Raw genomic sequence first — 21,096 nt, forward strand, 5'->3', positions numbered from 1 at the left:
GCTGAAGACCCCCTTCTTTACAAGGTATGGATCAATGGTGAAATTGTGTTCCAGCACTCATTTCTGGGATTTAATTCTGGATTTATGAAACAGAGCACCAGGCTGCTCCTTACAGTGTTCCATTTTCAATCCCAGGGTAGTAAAATGGTCCGTATCTCTGGGAGGGAGGAAATACAGCATTTGCCACCCATGGAGGCTGCCATTCCTGCAACTACTTCTCTATCCGATGACCAACTTTCACTTGCACCAGAAAGCCCCTGGCCAACTGGGATGATAAAAAAGCACTGCAGCCCGGAGGAAACACTGCTGGATGGCTACCGCAAGAAAATACCTGCAAAGGTTAATTCTTTATGGGAAATGCAACTGTGTCTAAGAACAAAACTTTGGAGTTCAGGAAATATGTGCAATTTCGGCAATAAGATGCTGGAGAGGGTGATGGATTACAGGAGAACCATGGACTTGAAGGCCAAGGTGTTGGGAAGTGAAGTGGTGATGCTGGGACTCGGTCCCACGCTAGGAAAAAAGATGATCTGGGGCACACGCCCACAGGACAAGCCTGTGTGTGTCTTTAAAGCCCTCCGTGTCCTATGGCCACCCGATCCGCAGTAATGGACGTAAGGGGGGCCCCAGGACCTTCAGTTCAGCAAGTGCCCCTGCATAACAGGCCAATGGGGCAAAGGGCCTCCCAGAGATTTGGGGTCCGGATAAAAGACTCTGGGTTCTAGCCCTGGTGGGCTCCTCCCTCAACCTCGCTGACCCAGTTTCTTCTGGCCATGTGGGGATCTAAGGAACTCAAGCGATACATCCGAGTTGTGGAGCACAGACGTGGGTTCAGATACCTAACCTGGACCACTCCAGGTTCAGCGTGGGTCAGATGGTCTGCATCAACTGTGCAAGACGGTCCAAAGACGCCACAAGCCAACAAGCCCGCCCCCACCGAGGCTAGCCAGTTGCCTTCACGTCCTTCTTGCAGCTTTCCAGAGGCATTTCTTAGGCCCCCAGGAGAAAAGGGAGCTGCATCGGCCCTTGCTATGACTCTGTACTCTTATGCATGGGAGGACCGAGAGAGCATAAGAGGATAAGACGTCCTTGGTGTGCCTGTCATATACCTGGGGAGGACACCACCCAGGCTTTGAGGAAAGCCTCCCTCCCACCCCCTCCCAGCAGGCAAGCCAGCCCACGAGCCCTGTGCCTCCCCAGCCCGCCACGCCTGGCCTGCTTTCCGTCCCAGTTCACATGTGTCTCTCCCTCCCGGAATCGGACCGCAGGCAAGTGGCCGGGATCTCGCCTTTCCCCTGGGACTCTCTCCAAGCGCTCTGATTTCTTCCCACCACACAGCCTGCTTACAGCACTCCATTCACACTCAAAACATGTAGAGTGAATTCGAGGCCCCTCCACCAACATCACCACCGTCACATTTCGCTGTCAGAGCTGTCAAGCCGAATCCCGCTTTAATCTGCCAGAAGCACTTTTCTGCTGACATTTTTAATAAATACTTTCAGCTTTTAAACACATTTGTGGGGGCCTTTTACCCCTCCTCCCTTCCTTTCCCTCTTCTCCTTCTCCTTCTTCTTCAGGAGAATAAGGTTTGAAAGGCTTAATAGCAAATACATTACACTTATCAAAGGCTTCCCCCCCTTCCCTTTTTTGGGGGGTTTTTTGCATCCTGAAACAGAGGTAGTGTTTTCAATTTTAAAGCTAAATTAACTGTCCAATTGAATTTGGCTGGTGTGAGCTGTTTTTCCTGTGACAGGTTTTAGTTATGAAGCATATTTCACATTAATAGAACTCAACATGAAAACCCTCTCTCTCTGGGACGTAACCGTGGCTCGCCATTGAAATGTTAAATTTAATATTTCAGACATGCCTTGTGCCAGCGTTTGATTATTGTTCGTCATTTAAATCTCTCCTAACGGGGAAGGTCCTAATTAGCAAAAAATCATGTTTTAATGAAGGCAAAATGCTAATTGCTAACACAAAAAAGCCTTCACATAAAATTATCCCAGCACTTCCACTGATTTCTTGGCGATTGAAAGGAGAGAGAACGAGAGCGCGCGAGAGAAGCGGCAGCCCATTTGCGTGTTTACATATTAAGCCACCGTTTGCTTTTGTTTTATCATAACATTTCACTCAAAAGCTGCACTTGGGTTCTTCACAGAAAGGGATTCGGTACCCACCCTGCCTCGTCCCACCAACTGGGTGTTCCCCACTCCTGACTCAGAGCAGGAGGTATAGACAAGGGCGACGTCATCCCTACCAACCAGAATAATTAGACAATGGAGATGTTGTTTTTTTAAGCTACATGAAAAGAAACCTCTTTTCTCTCATATGTAAACACCAGAACTTTTCTTCTCCGGGAAATACTCCCGTGCCATCTTTCCAAAGAGATCTCTCTTTTCTTTCATATATAAACACCGGAACATCTCTTCTCCAGGAAATACTCACACACCATCTTTCCTCCCAGGAATAACAATTCCATTTTGTTTTTCCCATCTCTGATCTTTCACTTATCATATTATTTGCGCAATGATTATTATAGTGTTTGCGAGAGAGCTCAGCCACTTATGCCGTAACACTCAATCATGACATGGGGGGGAAAAGTTATTACACAGTGACCTCTGGGTGCCAACGTTTGTTCAGCGAGATTTATGAAACGGCCGCAGCGCAGCGCCACCGCATTCTTGAAGGTACTCACGTCACTGAGGCAATCCCTGGAGCTGCTGAGCTGGGAGCTTGTGGCCTCTTGGATGCTGTCGTCCTCACTGTTCCTGCCGCTTCGTTTTGCTGGGACCTTCATCTGCAGAGAGCAAGAGACAGCGCCGTGTTAAAATGGACCTTCAGGAAATTGCTCTTAGTCCTTGCCTCCTCTGTCAAAAAGCACCAGCATTTGCGGAGTGCAGGCATAAGGGCCCCATCTTCTAGGCTTGTGGACCATCTTAGACGAGCCTGTGGACAGCAGAAAGGACCCAACAGGCAGATTTCCTAGAACCAAGATGGCTTCCAAACACATGAGCGTTCCAATGATATGTCTCAGAACTACACAGCATGGTCGGCTTGAAGGAAGAACACCCACAATTGTATAAACTCTGTTTATCTCACAGAAAGTTGCCATACACCTGGACAGAATTTTTGTCCATGGTTTACTGGAACTGGGATGGCTCTTCCGGGGCTCAGCAGGAGTAGCTTTTTCCTACCATCGCTACTTCAGCTCCTTTCTACTGGAGATGCCAGGGCTGGTTGCATATGATGTGTCCTCTGTCCCACACCTCGTTCCAGTCCCTGTGTCCGATCAATCACAGCCTTAATTGTTCTGGAATCTGCCTTTAGGGAATGCCTCCTTGAGTCTTGTGAGTTGCTAGAGTGAGGAGCCCACACTCAAAAACACCCCATAACATGTGGCTCTGAATGCAGCCTACTGAAAGACACACGTGACAGAAGTCATAGGATTCACTAACAAGTTGGTCTTAATTATTGCATGTACCCACATACGGGGAAGGAAGCCTTTATTAGTCATCCCAGTTCAATACTGAGTCAGTGTTTAGAGGGTCACACTATACCTCCTGTTATGTTTAACGACAGAGATTTTTTTCAAAATGTCTTTAAGTTTTCACTTTCGCCTTCTTGGAAGAAGTTTCCCTAGCTAAGAAAACAGCACACATACTAAAAAAGGCTCCGCAAATACGGTCAAGCAGGTCACCATTGGCAATCAGAACTGCAGTTATTCTGACCCTCAAGGAAATCCTTCACTGTACTCTGCCATGCACATATTTGAAAAACAGACACACAACAAACAAAAATATTTTTAAAAAGCTTTTCTTCAAGCCAGTCCAGGAATGTTGATATCACACATGGAGAGAAATACAAAATAATAAATACAGCTCCAACTCCAACAAAGTACATGCCTTTTCTCCATTAAAACTATGGAAGATGTAACATTCTATGATCTAAGAAAAAATAAAGGCATCGATACTTGTTTATGAAGCCTTACGCTACTGATTGATTGATTGATATCCTGCCTTTTTCCTACAAAGGGCTCAAAGCAGCTTACATCATTCTCCTCCGCCATCTTATCCTCACAACAACCCTGTGAGGGAGGTTGGGCTGAGAGTCTGTGACTGGCCCAAAATCACCCAGTTGGCTCCATGGCTGAGCGGGGACTAGAACCCAGGTTGTCTGAGTCCCAGTCCCATGCTCTTAACCACTACCCCACACTGGCTATTTAGGGCCAGGATTCTTAAAAGGTTGCCTGACCTTCCACCTGCCTGTTCTATTGATGCATTCCTGACAGCATCTAACATTTTGGAAATTAATGATTGCTTGGACTAAAGGCTTTAGGATCTTAATGTCTGCTCCTTGGAACTCCCTGTGAGTCGATATTCAACAGGCACTGACCTGTCCACGTTTCCAGTAAGCTTCCGCATAACAGGAATATACAGCATTGTTTTGCACATGACTTTGAAATATAAGCAACTCATAAATATTGGCAAATAACTGATCAATAAATAAGGGTGAAAGAAAAAAAAACACGTTGCCTTATTGCCTTTTAAAGATATTTTAAATAACTAACCAATTACTATGTTATTTTATACCTAACATATTAGAAATTCTAGTATCTAATAGTTTCACCTGATACTTTGGTATTACTAATGCAATAGGCTGTATCTAGGTGTAGCTGTTACTTAGAGTAGGCTCATTAAATAAATAGGATTAGCTTAATTCCCATTGATCTGAATGAGGCTGCTCTAAGTATGACCAAGTCTGTAAACAAACCATACAGTGATTTGGCTTATTTGCAATTTGTGGTTTAATTTTTGCCAAGTTTGAAAAGGGTGTTCCAAATTAATGCACCAATACCTTATTTCCTCTCTGTCTATTACTTTCACCTGGTAATGTAATATTTGCATTGTCATAAAAATCCAAAGGAATGCAAGAAGAGCTATGCTGGATCAGAGCAATCTAATCCAACATTGTGTTCTGAACTGCCAACCAATCTACTTCATGAAATGACCCTGGGCTCCAGCAATCCGGAAGAAGAAAAAAATCTCTCTATCCAACTTCACACAGTACCTAATTTTTCACAGCCCTGTCCCTTCACTTGCCTTTTCTCTAAACAGTCTCAAATGTGGTGACCCTTCCTCATACGGGGAGCTGCTCCAGATGGGAGCTCCAAATGAAGCAACTCCAAACCTTGCCTCCTTGTTTTGCAGGTTTTCCAACTCTACAATATCTTTGTGGGTATCTTTTGAGGTGCTGTATACCTAGTATTCATAGCGTTATGCCTAACATGGAATTCACCTTTTTCACAGCAGCTGTACAATGTCTTATTTGCCTATGGTCTGATATTTATCTGACCTCGAATTCTAGAGCTGGGTGTGTCCTGTGGCACTCACTTCCCAGAAACAGAGGGTGTGTTACCTCCTGCCACTTTATAAATATATATATTTTTTATCGCAGTCAAGTTACTTGAATAGGTTTTAGGGCAGTGCAGTCATTCCTCCACTACCTTTGCTTTCTTTTTCTCCCAAGTTCCTGTAGGGAAAAAGGCATACTTCCAGTTCACTCAAAGAAGCAAATTGAGAGAATTTGACCTAACAAGGGTCTTGCGTGGGCAAGCAAATTAGAAGCATCACTGCTGCCATTAACCTTTTGGAGTAAATATCAATTATTAAACTTGCTCCAGTACCTCTGTCCCCGGTTTGCTGCTGTGAATTAAGAGGGTCATCAGCCTTTTCGACAGATCTTGTTCATTTACACCTGCTGCCTGCCAACAGGGGGGCCCACCCCACCCCGCTGCCAGAGCACCAAGCCAACCTGCTTTAATTCATTGGTAATTACCTTAATGAGACACACACAGGACTGAACTAGAAGCACAAGTTGTTTAGCTAAATGCAATGTACAGCTTTCCGGGGCACCCTTTGGCATATCTGGCTATAAATGTACTTTCTGGGCCACTTGTCTCTTGAAGTTGCTGGCTGCATGGTGGGTTGTATTTGCCTGTTCTTGCTGATTCGTGGAGAGAGGTGCAACCCACCACTTTGTTTTCCAAACTGACACAGAGAGAGACACACGCAGAGAGAGGAAGAATGCAGTCCACAGATGTTGTTGGTCTACAGTTTCCATAATTCTTGCCTATTGACCACACTGGAGAAAGCTGAAAAGAAGCGAAGTCCAACAATCTCAGCACTGACTGATGGACAGCATTCCTCCAGGGTTTCAGACAGCCCTGGCTGGTGATGGGGGTACTGAACCCAGAAATGGCTGCCTGTAGACTATAACCATTAGCAACAGTCCTTCATCAAAAAAGAACATGTAGCATCTCATTTGCTCCTGATGTGCTTGAACCCACAGCCCTGGCATTACTAGCACTCCGTTCTGCCCGAAGGAGAAGCCGTGGCATAGTGGTTCGGGTGTTGGGCTGCTTCCCACTCAGCTCAATAGCACACTGGGTGATTTGTGTGAGTCACAACCTCTCAGTCTAGTCTACCTCCCAAGTTTATCCTGAGCTTGAAATGGAGAAGAGGAGTCGTGTGAGCTGCCTGGAGGAAAGGCAGGATATAAACAGAATAAATGAAAATAAATAAACAAAGCTAGCTCTCCAACTCCATGTTTGGCAACGAAGAGAAGGCGTTCTCAGTTGGTTGGGTTTTGCTTCTCCGGCATGTTGGAAGCACTCTCTCAAAATCCATCTGAGTCATGAGCTAGGTCACCCCAGGATGCAATCCAGCCTGGAGGCCAGTCAAGCAGGGGACAATTATGGACATCCCACACAGGGCAGGAGTGGTGGGGAAGTGAAGGGTGCCTCTGCATTCCTCCCACCCTGGAAGGGCATCAGTAGGAAAGAAGGGGGTCAAAGCCCTACCAGGACACATCATCTCACAGCACTACTCATCTCTGCCCTGTCCCCCTGGAATGCACACCCAGCTCCTGCTCTGTGGTTCCATTCGGATTTGTGTCTTCAGGGACACAGCTGCTGCAGTGTCTTCTCTCGCAGCCCCAAGTGGGGAGGGCACTTCAAGCTTGCAGTCCCAGCTCCAACATCAGCGTGAGCTCCTGAGGGTAAAGCTGGGACGCTGAATCATGCTTTGGCCATCGAGCACGAGAACACATTGAATGCATTCGGTATTTCTTGAGTTTGTCACCATGGACGTTTCCATACTTGTCTTTGTCCCTACCCAGCTTGGCAGCATAATTAAGAAGAAACTCTACAGCTAACTCAAATTTTGGTGGGCTTCTAGGTTATGGGAATCCCAGTCACCAACACCACCCCCTCACTGCCCTGAGTCAATCTGTTCCTGAGATTGTTCCTGAGTGTCCAAATAAATATGCAAAGTAGCAGCTTGGAAAACGGACCGAACACTCCTTCCAAAACAGACCTCTTACTCAGCTGAGCCTACTCACCGTCCTTGTTCTAGACTGTGAAAATTGGCAGCCTCTTTCCCTTGCTAAAACCATCACTGGACCTCTTACCATTCAGACAAAGTGACTGCCCTTCACAAGCTCCCACACGATCTTCGCACCCACTCGCTCACATCTAGGGCCCATAAAGCTCTTCGTGCACTTGTCTTCCAGAACTCTCTGCCTTGATATCCCAATGTAGGCCTGACCCACAACCTTTGCTCCACTGTCACCACCATATGTCTCCCTTGTCCTTTTTCCCCAAACAGGAAGGAAACCCGGGTGAAGACAAACTATCATGGTTCCTTCTGCACCATTCCATTCCAAAAGAGTAAATACTGTGTATCAACAAGAAGAGGGCATAAGATAGACTTGCATAAAAGTTGCACATCTGAATTTATAGGCATGGGTGTTCATTTACAAACAATCATTAACATTTAAATAAAAGCGGACTCAGGGGAAGGATGGCAACCAGTAGACTTGTGTATCTGCTGGCCTGCTGCTAATGGTAGGTGGGCCACTCCAAAGCCCCTTTGGCTCTCCCTCTTTCTGGTTCTTTCTTTTCACACTAGACCCAAATCAAAAGAGGGGCTGTCCAACTAGGAACATGGCCACCCCAAACCAGAGGGAGGGTGCCGTATGTTCACGGGGCTTTCCTGGCCAGGGAGCCAGAATGATTGTGCAGGTCCCCAGTTCACTGGCTTCCATGGGGAAATGGCCCAGACAGAAATGCAAACGAGGCTGTCTTTCCTTGCAGCACGCAGCCTGAGATGATCAAAGGTGGGGAGAGACAGCCAAGAGAAACCAAAGGGGAGAATGAGCAAGGCACAAACAGTCCCAGCCTGTTTGCAGACTCCAGGTGCTCATGGGAAATCCCAGGACATGGTCCAGCCACAAATTATGAACCACACACCGCTGGACACCATGTTGTGTGATTAAACACTGTAACTCGCTCCAGCAATAACTTCTGCTCTCATTATATCCTCGCTTTGCTTTTCTCACATTGCCACCATTTTCTGTGCTTCCCAGAATAATAACGCTTTCTTTCTTGAAAAGAGGTGGGCCAGAGCTCATTCATTATCAGTACCCTACTAACCTCCCGCTTAATTCAAACAACCGTCCTCTCCAGCACCACCCCTCTGGCCCATCTCGTTGGAAAGCTTAAAAAAAACCCCAACATGTTGCCCCTATTTGCGAAGAGCCGGCATGTTGTCCTCTGCTTGTTATTAATAAATACACTTCGATTTATCAAAAGCTCCCTTTTGAGTGCCACTGGGGGCCCCAGGGCAAAAGGAGACAAATTCTTTTCTTAAGTTGTTCTGAAAGGTGCTGGGCTCCATGACCCTCACCCCCATTAACCTACCGAAGCTAGTTTGCTCCTACTGGGAGCTCTGCAGCTTGCACAGCAGCAAGCCCGGACTGATCTTGTGCCATCTCAATATATTTGTTCATTATCTTGCGCACACACAGAAGCATTTGGAAATGTACTTGGGGCACAGGCCAAATTGAATCATCTGCCTTCATTTTCTACACGATCTGAAGCTACAGCTGCTACAACAGGCGGTGGGATTTCCCTCCCCCCTTCCCCAGCCACCACATTTTTTGGTAAAATACAAAAAACAAAAAAATCCCTCTCTTAAAGCCACAACCATCTGCCTTATTTTTATTTAATTTTAGGTTTCACGTTCTTCTTCCAAAAGGAAGAATTACCATTGCTGCTTTAGGAAGATTCCATTTTTTTCAGCAGAAAGGAAAGGGAAAAATTAGAAAGAAAAAGGGTAGAGACATTCGTTTCTATCCCTATGAGTTAGTGATCGCTCACACGGAGGGCCCATGATGAATCTCTGTGCTGCAAAGATAGAAGTTGGGTCATGGTTCTTCACTCTCATCCCTCTGCCCATCGCGCTTGCAGCACATTTCAGATGGTAAAACACAATACAAGCTATGCATTTCTCACACTGAATCTTACACATCCTCCAAGGAGCTCATGGTGGCACACGTGAAGGCGGCCTCAGCAGTGGTGTCGATTTGGCCGTGTGCCTCAGATTTCCCAAGGTCATGCGTGTGAGCGTCATGCCTACCCGGGGATTCTAATCTGACTTTCCCCAGTGCGTAAGTTCAGTGCGTGGGTGTTACACCACACCAGCAAGCCGCACAATCAATGCCCTGAAGCAGAGCAATAAACTGTGGCTTACTGCTCAACCTTGGGTTCATGCGCCCCCTACCCTTTTCATTCTTCTGCAGTTATGAGGAAGCAATCATATGTTTTTGCTTCAGTTTTCAATTAACCAGCATTTTTTCATTAGCCAATGTTTAGTATTAAATGCAAGTACCCAAATGGTGTCTAACCTTAACTATGGTTAATTGGAAGTAGCCAGCATCACAAACCAAGGCTTGAAACTGGCTTATTTCAGAAAACCATGGTTATAACTAACCACGATTTGTCCAAGTTCAGACATGGAAAACTGTAAATTTAAATTGTATTTAGTTAAATGGACATGTACATTTAAATTGTAAATTGCAAATTGTATTAAGACCAAATGGAGCATTTCTGAATCAGTGACATTTTAAGCATTCCTGTATACAACTGCCAGAAGCCTGGTGCCACATTTCTGCAGTATCGCATGTTTGAAGTTCAGTGTTGCATATGTGTCACGTGCAGGTTCCGAGAGTCACAAATGGCACTTATTGCTCAGCCGCTTTTTCTCTAGAACATACAGCTATAAGCTCCATGCGTTTTCAGCGGCAGTAGTAAGATACACGCTGCACTAAATCTTTTCAAATGCCCAGTCTAATTAAAACTATCTAGGAAATTAGGTGATAGCATATCGTGCAGGTGAAGTCGATAGGATTGCTGCTGTAATTTTTTCCATGGCAAATGATATACACTACGTCAAAATCCAGTACAGAGGATGAAAAGTGTGCTAAAATTATAAACGTCTGCTCCCATCATGGGGTAGAAGTCAGTGAACTGCCTCCATTTTTAAAGCTTGAAGCAAAGCAAACCATTTGGCTTTATAAATGCATTTCTTTGAGTCTTAAAAAAAGAAAAGTGTTCATGTATCAAAACAAGATGGAATCAGCTAAACATATTACATCTGACTTGTTTCCTCGAAAATCCAGCCCTAATGCATTCTAACAGAATTTATCTATCCCAAGCATACTTCATAATGAGATCAACTGGGAAAAATATCGGGCTTGTTTGTATATTTTATACGTGCTCTAACTTGGCAGTTTGGAGATTATGTATTCCCCAGGTCCCTCCTTAAATCGTTTCACACACTGCAATTTGATTTTCTTTGCTTGCCCTTTTCCACATTTTTCCCCTGTACATTTTATTGAGTTCTGGCTCACAGGGCAACACTCCCTTTGAATTAAGGGTGCAATCTTTTTTCCTCTCAATAAGGATATGTGGCACAGAAAAGCAACGCTACGGTTTGAAAATTTTATGATTGAAAGAGGACCCTGGTAGTGGTGGGGGGGGGAGGGAGGGAGGGAGGGAGGGAGAGATGTTTTAAATCCTCTGAAATGGCAATGTCTGTAATTCTAAACATGTAGGTTTTCTCCTGTCACTTGTGAACTGGGATATACTGTGAATTGTGGGGGCTCACTAAATGAAACCTCTTCCAGATAACCACAGCTATATGCATGCATTGGTGATGGATGCAGTTCTAAGTAATGTTTCTAATGGAATGCTCTGCTACTGATCTTGCAAAAGGCAGTGTTAAATCTGCAAAAACTTGGGCTTTCCAAGTGTATAGCCAGTGGATTCTAATGGCTTAACTGTGTGCTAAACTACACAGAGTAGAACCTAAGGGCCCAAAGTCAACTAGGACCTACTAGCAGATCACTGGAAGAATGTGTCCTCTTTTACATAGGACAGTCATCTGTTTGAAGGCTGCCAGAGGATAGTCATCTCTTTCAAGTTACCCTCCATTTGAAGGGCTGTCATGTTCAATTCAGGCTTGAAGAAGCATAAGAGTGGTTTCCACCAACAGTCAGAACCTCAACAACAGATGGAATAGGCACCCATACAGCTTCCTTGGCCAAGTACTATTTATTAATTAGATTTATATCCCACCTCTTTCTTTTTAAAGAACTCGGGGCAGCTTACATCATTCTCATCTTCCTGCTCTCCAGTCGATCCTCACAACAACAAGCCAAGGTAGGTTGGGCTGAGAGCCTGTGACTGGCACAAAGTCACCCCATGTGCTCCACGGCTGAACGGGGACTAGGACCCAGGTGTCCTGAGTCCCAGTCCAGTGCTCTTAACCGCTACCCCACGCTGGCTCTCATACATATTCTTCTCCACTATAGTGAAATCATTTGCATGTGCACATTTTACGTTTTGTTCTCTTTTAGGGGGGATTCATATTTTCAGTAGACTGGCAAGTCTTACATTCAAGTATTTATTGATAAAGAAGTTTAAAGATATTCTCACCCAGGTATGAGCTGCATATTTTCGGATGCTTTGGCCCTCAACCCCAGCACAAGCAATGGTCAGGGATAATGGAATCTGTAGTTCAGAGCACTGGGTTGCCTATCCTTGCTTAGAGGATCCACCAATCAAGAAACAAGAAGTATGTCTTACCTTTTCAGTGGGAACTGGAAAGCCCTTGCTCCAGCTAGTTACAACTGAGTTCTATGTGACCCAGTGACTGTACCATATAATCACACTATCCACACAAGAGACAAACAGAAATCCACAAATATAACCATTAACTGTTTTTAAATAGACCTCACTGTATGGTCCAGACATACACCATCATCACTTTTAAGAGAAATAATACCTGTTTGTTTGTTTTTTAAGGTCTATGTTCGAAGATACACTTTCTTTCAAAATATACTTAGCTTTTACCCAATAGGGATTAAACATGCTTGGCTTTCCCAGTAGCTCTTAAAGAAGGTGAAAAGGAGAAAAGAGATGGGCGGGTGGGCGAAACACTCACGCACCAGAAAGAGACAAATGACATGCAAAAATATACAGATACATTTTTACAAAGATGATGAATTGCCCAATTCCATCAGTGCTTAAAATGCTGATTACTAGAAAGCAGCTCTGCCAGACAGAACTCTTAACATCTGATAGACTGAAGCTGAATTGAGCAAGGCAGAAGCTGAGGCAAAGTCAGGTTGCGGCCCAGGGACTACGTTAGCCGGTGTTTACACAAAGCTTTTTTCAACATCACACAGCGAAACGATGAGAACCGACAGCTTTAATGTTGCTGTCATCTGCACATAAAGATACCATCTATTAAAGGCTAATATCAAGCAGCTGAGATCTTCAAAGCAACTGTAAATTTAATATACATAGTAAATGGTCCAAATGCAGCACAAGACATCTCATGATGCCACAGATCTCAACCGAGAAAAACTATCCTTCAATTTACTGATGCTTTTCCTTGATGCAATGAATAGCGATTCATCATAAACTAGGGCTCACGAATTCAAAGATACCCTGTGTGCGCATGCACACTCACACACATAGGAAATCTGGAAAACAGCTTAGCTAGAAAGGTCTGCAAATCTGGACTTGGACCAGGAGGTGTCATGGGCAGTTCCCAAGGCTTGAGTGGATGCAGAGGCTTTGTAGAATGGAGCCCAAGTCGTCTCTTCCAGAGCCAAACTGGGAGACCAGCTGGATTTGGATGGACGGGTTGGCAAATCGATGGTTCCTGCTTCCTTTTGTGGGGCTTCTGGGAGGCTAGGGGCCAACTGGAGCACAGCACAGCTGGGGATAATTTAGGCTGATAGAACCTAGCCCAAGTCCAGCAAGACTGACTTGAGAAGAGATTGTTGGCTACAGGGGTATTACAAAATGCATAATGGATAAAATACGTGCTTCAGGGTAAAATGAGATTGAGCTGAAATGAAAGGGAATTTAGCTCCACGAGGAGATGATGATTCAGCTTCTATTCTTTATCGCAGCAGCCAGAATCTTAGTTTTTCCTCTTTCTGGTGCAGCATTTCCATTCGAGCAAGGAAGCCAGTTGCTTGGTGCTGTCCAGGAGATGAGACCTGACTAGTCCACCAAGGCAAACCTGGGGAGATCTAAGCTCCATCCAACACTATGCAGAAGGTACTGGCAGGCTCCCTGGAACCAGTTTTGTAGGGCCCAGGAACCATTTCAGTTGAGTGCTTCCCAGGAAATGGATGCAGCACCATTTAAAAACTCACAAGCAGGATGTGCACTGTGCCCGAATCCTACCCTTCAAGCAAACTGTTGAGCATTGTGACGGCATTCTCAGACTGTAGACCTTCCGCCTTCTCCAATGGCAATCTTTTAAAAAGCAAACATCCCTGCGAAAGAAGCTCCCAGGGTCCATGACTGTTTGTTTGTGGTGTGTGTGTGAAAGGACCCCCCAGACAGACGGATAATAATAAGATTGTGAGTCGTCAGAAGACTCGCCATCAAAGAGGGGACTGGATTATAGCCAGCCAAACATTCACTGATGTTAGCCCGACTCACTGTCATGTGCTATTATGGCTGGAACCAGGATAAACTCTGCAATGAAGCCCAATTCTGATTGCCCGATCCTTATCACCTATCACAGCTGCTGCGGCTCAACCCTGCCAATGAGTTCTATTGTCCACTTTCAAACCTTTAATTCCCAAGGATTACATATATACTAACATATTAACAGGTATGTTAAGTAAGCCCTGGAAGAAAATACTGTGTAACGCATATCACGAGCATGTATTTTCAAATGGACTTGTTTCAAAAATGGTGTGTCGATGAAAGATACTAGGCTGCCTTCACTGCATGTCTTCCATGAAATATCGTAACATATGAACATTATGTTTCTAAGGACAGCTTCTGCTGTGTCACCAACTGAACTTCCAAACCATAATTTGTGTGGTTGTGGTCGTGAAATGCAAATAAACCCAACATTTAGAACATTATTTCTCAAGTCTAAATATCAACTCTGGCCATTCAGTCATAACCAGAAGAAAATACCATCACCGAAAGGTTTCATACTATTTTCCTTACTTTCACCCTGATCACCACTTCCACAGTACAGTTCTATGCATATTTACTCAGAAGCGAGTTCCACTGGGGCCAGTGGGATTTTATCCCCGACAAGTGTATGTGGAATAGCAGCCTTACAACACAATTTCGTGTTCACCTACTCAGAGATAAGAAGCACAGAGCTCAGTGGGCCTTACTTCCTAGTAAATACATACAAGATTGTAGTCTGTATTTCTCATTTTCTGCTTTTCTGGAATAGGTTAGCATTCCATTTAATAGGCCCATGAAAATGTTTCTGGACTCCAGTCGGCCCCAACCAACATGGCTGATGGTCACAAGATAAGACTTCTAGCCCAAAACATTTGATGGATTCCAAGGCTTGGGAAGGGGTCTCCTCATCAAGAATGGGCAACATTATACACTCAGGCAGAGGACTGGCATGCATCCCGTTCACCTTCCGTGCCTTGGAAGAGATTTAGTGAGCATTTTGTGTGCTGCTGGAATGCCACAGTGCTCTCCTATAAATCACCCCATGGCAATAATTAACCCCACCTGCCGAGGGGCAGGGCACCTAAAATGTGGGAGAGGCTAAGTAGAGAGTAGTATAAATATTCAACAGGAAGTAAGCCAGGTCTCTGAGGATTCTTGTGCTTCAAACTTCTAATCTCAAATAACATTAAAAAAGTTGCTTCTATATCCTGGACTGGCTTAACTTTCTGTTGGCTCTGGGGAGCTGAAACTTGTTACAAAGTTCAGAGCTGTTCCTCAGACAGTCTATACAACCAAAAATTAAATGGCAATACATGGGAGTTGTTGTTCCACAATATTCTATCAACAGTTTATTAGGTCCAGTACACCTCTATATGCTTGCACAGCTTCTGCATGGGATGTATATATATTTAATGCGCACGGAAAAATCCATTTCCTATACTGACAAGACAAATATTTAAAGATGTCCTTGTTTAAATTTGAGTTCGGCGTATTCCAACCAGCAATATAGCAAAAATGTCAGACAAATGCTGAGAATAGGAACTTGACATTTTAAACCGCACAATACTTTTGCCACCGCACTCATCCAGCTCTGCTTATAGACGGCAGGAAAACGCGAAACAACTGACTCCATTTGTAAGCCTAAAAAGCTGGGCACCATCCACTGCAAATTTAGACAGGAAAAAGACCTGGAATTGCCAGCACGCTCGAGTCCCGGGCCCTTTTTCTGTCTGCACTTGTGTAAGACTGAGTCTTAGCAATGCCCTGAGTGTACCCAGTTTTATGTGGGGGTCCAGCCTGCCCCCTCAATGGCTTAACAGACAGCCATCCACCACTGTGGCTGACCCCCCCCCCCCGCCTTGCCGCCAAAGCAGGGAGAAAAGTAGTATGCCGAAGAGACCGGTGTGACCCCCTCAGCCCACTGTCCGCTCAACTATGTGGAGAGAGAAACCAATACGTACGAATCCGCCCAGGCGCCCTCCTCTGCTGGAGGCCCCTTGCTGAATTCGCCAAGGCCGCTGCTCGGGGCCGTCCTGCAGCTCCCCGGAGCGCCTGCCTCAGGGCCGCGTCCCGCCGGCTCTGCCGCACCCTCAGGAGAGGCGCCCCCCCCCAGGGGCCTCCCCTCCCCATGGCCACATGAATGGTTGATGCCCCACGTGCGCCAGGTGACACCGCTCGGCAGTGTTCTGCCCTGAATAGCTGGAACGTCGCGACAATTATTTCTGTTAATTATCGCCGTGTTTTGCCTGGTGATTAACATTCACGGCTGAGGAATAGGAAACACGTTTTTCTAAAGTCGCACTGCGATAAGGACAAACACGGGACCCGGTGGAATTGTTGTTTATCACTTAATGTGAAGAGAAGGGGGGGGGGGGGGAGAGAGAGAGAGAGAGAGAGCCACCACAGATCAGCTGAATTAACCAAGGAGCCAGGGATGAACGAAAGCCGGGCCTTCGCATCACCAGCTGCCGTGGCTGGGGAGGAAGGGCGCCTTCTGGCCCGAAGAGGGGGCTTTGCTTAGGACAGTCCTCTGCCCTGCAGCCACATGCCTTTATCCCCGAAGTTGGCCAGGCTGCCTCTTTCCTTTGCGACCACCTAACACCCGTCCTCGCCCTTATGGGATCGGCCGATAAGCCACCGCAACGCTCGTTGCTTTACTTCTGCTCCGTGGCACCCACGGCCCTGCCTCATGCTAGAAGCAGCTCTCGGGGCCGGCCGGCTTTCCTCTTTGATAAAAAGGACAATTATTCCTCTTTGCCCTCCCCACTCATTCCCAGCCACAGTTCAAAGCCAGGGCTGCTACCTTTGAAGCTTGCTGCAGCCTTGAGCCCAAGGGCTATTAAGGCCGGCCTTCTCCCGCACGAACCTGCTCACCTGGGCAAGGACGCAGTTGAGGCCTTGCTCCATGTACCACTGCTGTCCCCACGTGGACCGCTCTCTGAGGGGACCCCAACTGCCTGTCTCTCTTCCCCTAAAGCTGAGGCAGCCAATGTCCAGGGGCCATTTTCACCCCCCAGGCCACCACCATGTGATATCGTCAGCGCGACAACCCTAAAAGGGCCAAAATCACTGCTACAAGTGGGTAGGAAACTACTCCACAGCACTACGCTGCTTAGCTTTTGTAAACTTAAACTCGTTTGGTGCCCCACAGCAGTTTTGGAGTGCCAGGATGGCCGTGCTCAGTGTGAAATAAGCTCCGTTTGGCTGTGTGAGCATCCTGCAGATACACTGGGTGCCATTTTCCCCTGGGATATAAAAAGGGGCTGCACTAGAGCATGGCAGGGGCTATACTTGAGGTGGGTGGGTGTGGGCCTGCCAATTCCTTATATCCCATCTTCACTGTAGACTGTTCACAGGGCTTTATCTTTGGCTATTACGGTCTCTCTCTCTTTATTCTTCACGAGTTTCCTTTTGTTTTCGTTTTTGTTTGGTTTGTTGTTTACCTTATTGTAGCTTCTCATAGCATGCATTCAAACTTTAAACTTTGTAGTGTGGCCTTTATACAATTGCCGTTTATTCCATTGCGAGGCACTCTTACTGTAAACAGTTTTCTCTCACATTCACCCTAAATTGCTTCTTCACAACTTCCACCCATTTATTACCATTGCGCCATCTGCAGCAACAGAGAAAAGACTGCTCCATACAGAGAACAACCACACTTCCGTTACTTGAAGACAGCTAGCACAGCTTCCTGAATCTTCTGTTCCCCAGCTCTTTCAACCAGTCCCCAGGAATACCTGAGCACCAGGAATAAGACCACAATTGGATGTCGCACCAGAAAGGTGAAGCCTCTCCAGGCATCACATGGACAACATGTGCTGTGCGAGGTATGGAGGTGCAGGTGGTGGGACCAAAGGACACACCGGCATTTTCACAAACATGGAGTCTCCTCCCACGAGGTGCCTGCCTGGACCTTCAGAGGACCTCCTCTTCCAAGGAAGGTGTGATGGGGAATTACTGCGATACCGGCTTTCTTGGTGGTGTCCCAGTTATGGAACTCCTTCCCCACACAGACTTGCCTGGAATCCTTTTGATCCTTTTGGTGCCAGCAGAATACCTTTTTGCTTCCCCAACGTGAAGGTTCTGAATTGCTGTGCTGATTTCTAAGTGTCTGAATTTGCTTATTGGCGTTTCCTTCTGGTGTTCATTATTTGTTTAGCATTTCATATTTCATAAGCTGTCCAAAGGACACATTTATGAGTGGACTATAAAAGCTGCTAATAAATAAAATAATAAATGTGTCCCAGAGGGTTCCAACGTCTACAAAAGATCATCAAGAAATGCAATGTCATTGACATAATGAGAGCAACAGGGACTGGACTCCACACAGGTGCAGCACCTGTGTGTGTGATGCACAGAGACCACGAAGAACAGTGATTTGCGGGGTGGAAGATACTTCAGGTTACCAGACCTCAGATTAGAAACATCTCCGAGCTGGGAGTCCACTCTCCAGCCCCACTGCTCGACACAGCTTTGGCCTGGGAAGGATTATGCTTAGCTCTTCTGTAGGTTCTGAAGATGGAGCTCAGAGAGAGCATAGAGGGGGTGGGGAGAAGGTGCGGATGCATCTATGCATCTATGTGGCCTACTGAGAGAACTCCAGTCCCGCCCCGTTCTCTTCTACAGTGCTGCAGCAGGGTGGCCGGAACGGTCCCCACCACTCTGTGCTGGATGCTTGCAAGCTGCCACGTTTGGCTTAGGAGCACTGAGCGCACGGTCCACAGGACGACACCGTCAGTGTGCTGAAATGAGAACAGCTGAAGAAGCTGCAGGCCCTTGCTAGGTGTTTCTGGAACCCTTGCAGTCATCCGTGTCAAAGTGCTAACATTACTTTGCTGTGGTGTTACACAAGCTGGGCTACATGCGCAGGCCCCTCCCTGCCATGGGAAGGCCCCTCTTCTCAGAGAACGGCGCTGCTGAGTTCGGTGAACTGCACTGGACATGCGTGTGGGGCTCGCTGTCCTGCTTGGGGGGGGGGGTGCTTTGGAAGCTCCTGTTGCTCGTGCCATCATGCTGCCCCCCCCCCCGTGCAAAACAAAGGATGGAATCAGCATTGCTGCTAGAGATGTCTCCTTGCCCGAGGGGACGATAGCCATATAAATACTATTACTGATGATAAGAATGCGGAATGAACTATCCAATTTGGGATTTGGAGTCAGATGTATGTGGAATTGTTAACAGATGGCTATTAGACTGCCATTAGATGTGATGTGACAAGATCCAACTGAGATCATGTCAACTGAATTTAAAGTAGGGAGGGGACTTAGAACACCGGGTACCCAGGTGGGAGAGGATGCAGAGCCTTTCTTGAGAGGGGCCGGCTTATCTGTGTTGGTGGGTTTTGGTCTCTGTTGCCCTTGCTGCTCCCTGGAGAGGATGGGCGATGATGGGATAGAGAAAAAAGATGCCGCTGCTGCCTGGCAATCACCATTTCCTCCCTGAATGGGGCTGATGGGCGGGGGGGGGGGGGGCACTATGGAAGGCAGTTCCTATCATCCTAGTAGTTAATTTTTTTAGGGGGGTTCACACTGTCTCCACTCGTGACCTCTCCCTCCAGGAACCCTTTAAAACCTCCCTGCTCTCAAGGCGAGATGAGCGCTCCCCTACTTGGTAATCTAACCAGCCAACCCCTTCTCCCAAAGCACTGAGCTCAAAATTCTCAGCTGAGTACTTTTGGTTTAGTATGAGTTGTTTCCCCCTCTAGCTTCTGATTTCGGAGTCTCACAAGAAATTAAAAAAAGAAAAACAAAATGGGCAGGAAGCCATTTGTTGGAGAAGAAAATGCAGAGAGAGGCAGCTCAAGTACTCATTCTCCTATGATTCAAATTGCCCCCACCTGAATAATGCATTGTTAGCAGCCTGGGTTTTAAACACAGTTCTCCCAACATCCTGGGCAGGTTCACCTCCACTGAACATCATTTCACCAGTACTTAACTGGCAGGCAGCTTCATCCGTGCAGTCACTTCTCCACTATCACTTTTTAGATTAAGTGGTGCCCACATTATACCTGTGAATTTGCAAATCAAAGCAATATCAGTGTTAAAGGAAACCATTAGCGTGGGGCGAAGAGAAACAGCCTGCCTCAGAGAGCCAACTGTGTTACCTCAGCAAAACAAAGCAATTAACATCTGAGTTTACAGGGAAATATGTTAGCACAACAGATGTGCCTACATGTTTTTTTGGCCCTTTGGTAAAAGGCACTGTTTTGGGGCCAGATGTTTTAGTTCATGCCAAAGAAGAATCCAGCTGCATCATGCTGTGAAAATTTCTTCTGATCTGTCAAAGCCTGCCATGAACTAGAAAAGGAAAGAGGGGGGAGGAGAGAGAAAACGAACCTTAGTTTGAAATAGAAGCCTGTTTTCCACTGGGAATTGTTCTACCATCTGTATTTAAAAGCTTTTGACTACTTGAAGCCTTCTGCAGAAGTTTGGAATGCACTTGGTAAACACACACACAAGCCCAGGAAAACATAACTGCAAAGTTTCAAGAAATCTTGTAGGACAGTGCTTTCCTTCCTTCAAGTTTTAATTGGAAAGCTTGATTAACTTTATTTGTGAACTCAAGGGGACTGCATACAAGCTGGAACATTTTAATTCATGAAGCACTCCAACTGTGTAATATAGTTTCATCTCACCAGCCTGTTAGCAGGCCAGCCAGATTTCAGTGCGATGGCAGCAAGATTAAAAAATAAATTGCTTACTCGGGCAGCATTCCATGTGGGCAGGATCTTGCTGAAAAGCTGCCTTAGCTGTTTCACATGCAGTATTAGCATTCCACGGATCTACAGTGTTGCAATGGCCTGAACTAGTGCACTAACGCTGCATGGGAAACGCTCGCAATGCCGCAACGCTCAACGGTTGTAGCCTAGCTGGCATCCTGTTGCTATGTGCTCTCCACCAGTGCCCTGGGTTTAGTTTGCTTTGGAAGGACTGACCAATGGAGAATATATGGTGCTTTGCAACTTTGTTTTTTATAATGCCAGTACAGCAGGTTTTCCCAACTTGGCACGTTCCTGGTATTTTGGGCTCAAGTTGTAGTATTTCTGCCACTTGCCCATCTTGGCTAGGCCTGATGGGAGCTGAACTCCTAAATATCTGAACTGTAGAGTTGCTCTAGACTACTGCACAGAGTACATTATACAGCTTGTAGGCTACTGACGTTTAGAAACATAGAATCATAGAAACTGAGCGAGTTAGAAGGGGTCTCCCGGGCCATCTAGTCTGACCCCTGGCTCCAGCCGG

The 21,096-nt window shown here is 46.2% G+C and overlaps 1 protein-coding gene across 24 annotated transcripts in view; it reads right to left on the bottom strand.

Moving 5' to 3' along the window:
• FBRSL1 (fibrosin like 1) overlaps positions 1 to 21,096 on the bottom strand; it is a 679,964-nt gene that overhangs the window by 365,174 nt on the left and 293,694 nt on the right. For 22 of the 24 annotated variants that reach the window (XM_044440562.1, XM_044440561.1, XM_044440551.1 and 19 more), the window contains one exon: positions 2,696 to 2,797. In XM_044440562.1, the coding sequence (XP_044296497.1) occupies positions 2,696 to 2,797 (102 nt within the window). Of the gene's footprint in view, positions 1 to 2,695; positions 2,798 to 15,816; positions 15,878 to 19,691; positions 19,890 to 21,096 lie in introns of those variants that run through there. The other 2 variants (XM_044440553.1, XM_044440556.1) reach the window with 2 other exon arrangements.

Source organism: Varanus komodoensis, unplaced genomic scaffold (genome assembly GCF_004798865.1).
Source record: "Varanus komodoensis strain SLA01 unplaced genomic scaffold, ASM479886v1 scaffold38, whole genome shotgun sequence".
NCBI classification, from domain to species: domain Eukaryota; kingdom Metazoa; phylum Chordata; class Lepidosauria; order Squamata; family Varanidae; genus Varanus; species Varanus komodoensis.